Source organism: Fibroporia radiculosa (assembly GCF_000313525.1).
Source record: "Fibroporia radiculosa TFFH 294 genomic supercontigs, scaffold5557, whole genome shotgun sequence".
Classification (NCBI taxonomy): domain Eukaryota; kingdom Fungi; phylum Basidiomycota; class Agaricomycetes; order Polyporales; family Fibroporiaceae; genus Fibroporia; species Fibroporia radiculosa.
Window position 1 is genome coordinate 1 of NW_012133750.1, and position 5,609 is coordinate 5,609.

General features: G+C 51.4%; 2 protein-coding genes across 2 annotated transcripts; both read left to right on the forward strand.

The window, feature by feature from the left end:
* Nucleotides 1-242: 242 nt before the first annotated feature.
* On the forward strand, nucleotides 243-755 carry FIBRA_08979 (uncharacterized protein; the record flags this gene model as incomplete). The annotated part of the gene is made up of 3 exons (XM_012330585.1): nucleotides 243-367; nucleotides 432-575; nucleotides 665-755. 3 exons carry the CDS (start codon nucleotides 243-245, stop codon nucleotides 753-755), a joined length of 360 nt encoding a protein of 119 aa, XP_012185975.1.
* Nucleotides 756-4,539: 3,784 nt separating this feature from the next.
* Nucleotides 4,540-5,313, forward strand: FIBRA_08980 (uncharacterized protein; the record flags this gene model as incomplete). Its single annotated transcript, XM_012330586.1, has 4 exons — nucleotides 4,540-4,717; nucleotides 4,769-4,943; nucleotides 5,000-5,077; nucleotides 5,133-5,313. The coding sequence occupies 4 exons, from the start codon at nucleotides 4,540-4,542 to the stop codon at nucleotides 5,311-5,313; spliced, it is 612 nt and encodes a 203-aa protein (XP_012185976.1).
* Between the last annotated feature and the right edge of the window lie 296 nt (nucleotides 5,314-5,609).

The window sequence follows — 5,609 nt, forward strand, 5'->3', positions numbered from 1 at the left end:
TCACACCCTCCATATTGACTTTATAACAGCTGGTGCTGTCCTCTTACTCTCGGCAAGTCTCCGAACTTTTCGTCCCAGTCCAACGGTGCTAAAGTATAGTATCAAGGTGTTGCCCACAAGCTCATAGAAGATGACGAGTATCGCGACTATCTTATTCCTGCGGGATGCACTGTTATCCCAAACGTCTGGTGTGACATCTGCGCATCATAGCGAGGTGCTGCTGAATTCCACCCTCCAGGGCAATGACTAGAGATCCGGCTACATATCCTGATCCAGATCGTTTCCTGCCCGAACGATTCCTACAGGTCGACGCTGACACGCCAGCACAATTCGACCCCATGAAGCTCATCTTCGGATTTGGGAGACGGTGCGTCGGTTCTCCTACATGGGTACCTCTCGGTGCTGATACTTGATCCTATTATCCAATCTAGGATCTGCTCGGGGCGCACTTTCGCTGATTCCTTTGTGTGGCTGATCGCGGCGCACTTGCTGGCCACCATGGTTGTGTGTAAAGCACGGAACGCAGCAGGAGAAGAGATTACACCCGCAGCAGAGTTTGCAGATGGGCTTGTGAGGTGCGTGTTTGCTACTTCTCTCCGAGTCAAAAGTCGATGAAGCCACACATCTGACTGATTTGTGAACCTGGGTGGTTCCTTCCTTACAGCCATCCATTACCATTCGAATGTGACATCCATCCACGATCACAGAAGGCGAAGGAGCTCATCGTGTTGTCAAACCTAGAGACAGTTGCGTGATGGATTGGGGCTGTCAAATGGTGGTTACGTTTGTAATGTCTTGTTCGTTTGTAAGCAACTTGTACAGGAATAGTCTGCGGCTATGTTGTGTTATACCTGATGTGATTACGCTTTGAGATGAAGCGGTCAGAACATGCGACACTATCATTAAATTCGAGAATGCATGAAGTGTCACACATGACTCATCTCGAGCATGTCATCGATCTACAACCAAGCCGTGAATGGGAGTTAGAATCTACATAATCATGCAGCACTGTGCGCATCGGATGCCAAGATAAGCTCCCTGGCCTTGGACGATCTTGGCCTACTCGCCATGGCCCGCCGGCGTCGCAGTGTATCTATACGCGACTTCGAGTATAAGCATGGCCGCAGACCCGTGTATATATAATTAGAGCTAACTACTAACTAACTCTCTCTAATCATTCTGATCTCATCTTTCAGAAACTAAATATTTTCAATGTTCACTAACTACTAGATAATTCTCTCTAATCATTCTAATCTCACTTTTCACGAACTAAATCTTTATAATCTTCGCTAACTACTATACAAGAATTACATAACCTAGCTCTATGCAATGCTACTGCATACATTATACAAGTTAACTTCTTCACATAAGCAGAACGCACAAAAATGCATAACACAAGCCAGAGTCAAACACCCAACCACCAGCACATATCACTCACAATATGCCACTACTCAACATGGTATATCAAAGTTAGTAATTATACTTTATTATATGGCGGGACTCGGCGATTTCAAGTTTTTCTCTTCTTTCTTCGCATTCCACGGTTGTTCAGCGCCGGCCACGACGACCCCACAGTGCGCTCAGCCATGCTGCGCGCCCCAGTCGCTTCTCGCCTCCCTCTCCGGTCATACTCACTGCCGCTGTCGTCTTGCTGAAGAGCAAGACGATGGCAGCTTCCTTGCAGCTGCCGCCCTCTTTCCCGGTTGCACAGCCGCCTCGTCCCGTCGCTCAACGAGAGAGCCACCCCGCCCCCATCGCACTCTCGCCCCGCCATCACGCGAGACAGCGAGACGGCCACTTCCTCGGTAAGTTCTCTGTGTATCTTTGCCCCGCCCGTGTTGACTCACACGGTCGCGCCGCATCACTCTCCTCGCACGATCGCGCCGCTGTCTCGCTCAATAGCGAGACAGCCCCTCCGCCCTCCTCGCCGCGCCGCCGTCTCGCTCAATAGCGAGGCGGCCCCTCTCGCCCTCAACGCGCCGCACGCGGCCTTCTCGCTCGACAGCGAGAGGGCCGCGCCGCCCTCCTTGCACGGCCGCCTCGCCGTGCCGCCGTCTCGCTCAATAGCGAGACGGCCTCCCTACTCTCCTTGCACGGCCGCCGCGCTGCGCCACCATCTCGCTCAATAGGCGAGAGGGTTGCGCTGCCCTCACCGCGCCACCCTCCTTGCACGGCCGCCTCGCCGCGCCGTCTTAGAGCCCCATCCGTCCATCCATCCCCGTCTCTGGCTCTGCCACCGCCCTCGCGCCCTTCCAGGTAAGCCCACTACCCGCACACTCCCGCACCGACCGCCGCGTGACCAGCAGCATCGGCCATGGTGCACAAGGCAGCGCGCACGCACACAGCTACTCCATCCCTGGCCAGGTTCCCACAAGCAGCTTCGCACCGCCACCGCGCCCAAGCCCGCCCACGCAGTCCGCACAGCTCATATGCGCGCTCAGCGCTCAGCTTCGACGGCGATCGTTACGTCCAGCGCGCAGATTGCTCTCTGCGCAGGGTGATACTGCTGATCCTCGATCTGACCGTAGACTATGTCGTCCCTGGTTCGGTCTGAGTCTATTTGCTTTTGGTACAGTTGTCATAGTTGTTACTTGTGTCTTACACAGTATTTTGTGCGCAATGATGAATCAATGTATGGCTAATCGCTTGCAAATGTTCGATTAATGCACGACTATTACTCCAACAATTTAACAATTATTGCAATAATTGTCCTTATTAGCAGGCTGACTAATCTAATGCCAATAATTCACTAATGAGATGTAATTATTGCTAATTATGTCTCATTAGCACAGGGGAGATTTCCTGATTAGTAGGCAGGTTGCCATTATGTGGGGTGCAAGAATGTCACAAGCATTACATCTCTTGACATGAGATATGAAGCTGGCTGAATAGCTGACTGATAGGCGTGGCCAACGTTTGCCAGATGCACCCTTCCTCAATGAGCTTGAGGCCCTCTAAACTGCGCTCTGTCCGGAACATACTTGCGACGCTATGGGATAAAAACCGGTACTGGAATAGCGAAAAGCCATCGGCAATGACTCAAGCTAGTGATGAGACTCGCAGTTCAGTGAGCACAACTGCTCTGGGCCGAGAATATTTTGAGCGGTGCTTCTCCATCAAGTCGATGGCGGCCTTTAAAGAACTGACAGCCAAGGCTGAATTGATTAATTTTTGAAGGCAGAATATGTCACCTGAAATGCGGGGCATTGTTGAGCTCGATGGAGCGTTATAGATGGATTGTATTCCCCATATTTCCATGAAGACCTTGTGTTTGGTTTCTGTGGGACCTGATGAATATCTCCTAGGATCGGAATCCTCTTCGCACCAGGTGGTAGCAGGGACCCGTTTGCTTGTATAGCATCCATATGTGATAGCAACGAGACTCAGTATATGCATAAAGGTCCTAGGATCGCGGGTTGGGATTCAACTTGAAGGTACACTGTAAGCATGACGCCAATTTCCAGTATAGTAGACAAGCGAAATATACTTGAGAAAAGTGACAACACCAGATTCCGGGCGCGCGTCATGGAGAGTCATGATAACTCCCTGTGCAGCCGTGGTTCAAGTGACTGAATAACCAGGCGAAGCGGTACGGTCGGAACAACGTTTGATTTAATGCCACGCTGTGGTCACCCTGAGTCGGACAGCTAGAGCGGCACCCGTCGCATAGGCCGTTCTGACTATGCAAGGCAGGGGGTGCATTCAAACTAGAACAACTGAACAGTAAGGAATAAAGGCAGGAGGCGGAGACTTCGTATATCTATAGGAAGACGCGCAAAGCACTGTCTAAAAACCCACCGCTCCCACTCAGACAGATTGTCCACCTGATTGAAGAGAGAAACATATGAAAAGTCAGTCCGAGCTCCATTCGCACCACTTTGTGATGCGGAGACATGCATGCGTTAAGAGATGCATCATGAGATAAACACGACTGCTAGAAGTCAATACTCAATGAATTGCAACCTTCGGAAGTGACCGAGCATGTGCGACGCGCTGGCCGCCAGCGCCACACGCCATTTGCTAGTTACCATCAATTCCGAGTTTGCTGCGAACCAATTGCGAACCGTCATACTGTTCTCATTGGTAAGGTCTGCCAATATACCCTCCTCCTCATTCCCTTAGCAGGCAGCGGCATGGCAGTTCCCTCCAAGACTCTTCGTGCAGATGAGCGCAACTCTGAGGAGACAAGACTGTGTCGGAAAACACGATCGTTGTGAAGTCAGCCCGAGATGAATTTTGACATTTGTATCTGCTTAATTCCATCTAGCCCCACTTGTGCTTGATGTTCTGATGGCCTGTTCCCTGCCAATGATCCGAGTAGACAGGTTCAATTCATTTTCGAGATGTCATCATACCCACCATAGCTTCTCTAGATTGTGACCCATTGCTCCGTACCCTAAAGCTGCAGCGCTATGTCACGATGCAGTGCCAACGGAGCGCCAAACTGCGTTATATATATCTTTGCAGAGGGGCTCTGAGTTGGCGCACTGCTGGAACTCGCAAGGACTCTTCCTCACAACTCACCATACGGTGCCCACGATGATCAAGGCTGGCTTACTAGCTGTCCTCCAGTTGCTGCTGTTGGCGCCGGGCCGCCCCGCTTCAGCAGCCTCTCCCCCGACCGTGGACTTGGGCTATGCTCAATATCAGGGCGCTGTAGATAGTACTACCAACATTACAAGCTTCCTCGGCATCCGTTATGCCTCACCTCCCGTCGGTGCGCCCAGTGTATGTGCTGCGCTTTCTACTCCCCGCTCACTTTTTGTAGGCAACTTGCGATGGGTAGAGCCGCAGCCCCCACCGACGTTGTCCGGTGTACAGCAGGCCACTGAACAGCCGAACGAATGCTATCAAGGTGCGATGGGCAACTCTTCGACTGATCCTGTCACAGGCTCCCTGGGCAAACGCGCAGTAAGCCAATCGGAGGACTGCTTATTTCTCAAGTGAGTATACCTGACTATCCGTGCGGTTTGAAGATTTCATTGATGTAGCGGAACAGCGTGTACGTCCCGGGCAATACAATTACTACTGCGACATCTGGCGGTCTTCCTGTTCTCGTTTGGATCCATGGAGGAGGGTATGGACGGACGCGTTATTTGTTGCTGAAGAATACTCAGCTTTGATGCTCTCAGATATACTCTTGGTTCCGCGAGCGCGTTCAATGGCGCGGACTTGATTATGCATTCCGATCACGATCTTATTGTGGTGATCATCCAGTATCGACTTGGCCTGTTTGGCTTCTTGGCTGGTGAGGCTGTCAAAGCAGGCGGTGCTTTAAATGCTGGGCTACGTGCGTTTTTCTGCATTAACTAAAATCAAAACAACGGTAACCTATGTCTTGTAGTCGATCAAAACTACGCCCTGCAATGGGTACAATCACACGTTAGTCTGACTTGTCGCTTCCAGTGGCATACCGATCATGTACCTTGGGCATTGTGTAGATCAACACCTTTGGCGGCGACCCATCACAAGTTACGATCTGGGGTGAATCCGCAGGTTTGTCGAACATCATCGTGTCATCTAACGACGGGACACATGGTAACATACATTTACGTAGGTGCTGGCTCCGTCTTGCAACACCTTGTCGCACATGGCGGGAAAACCCCACC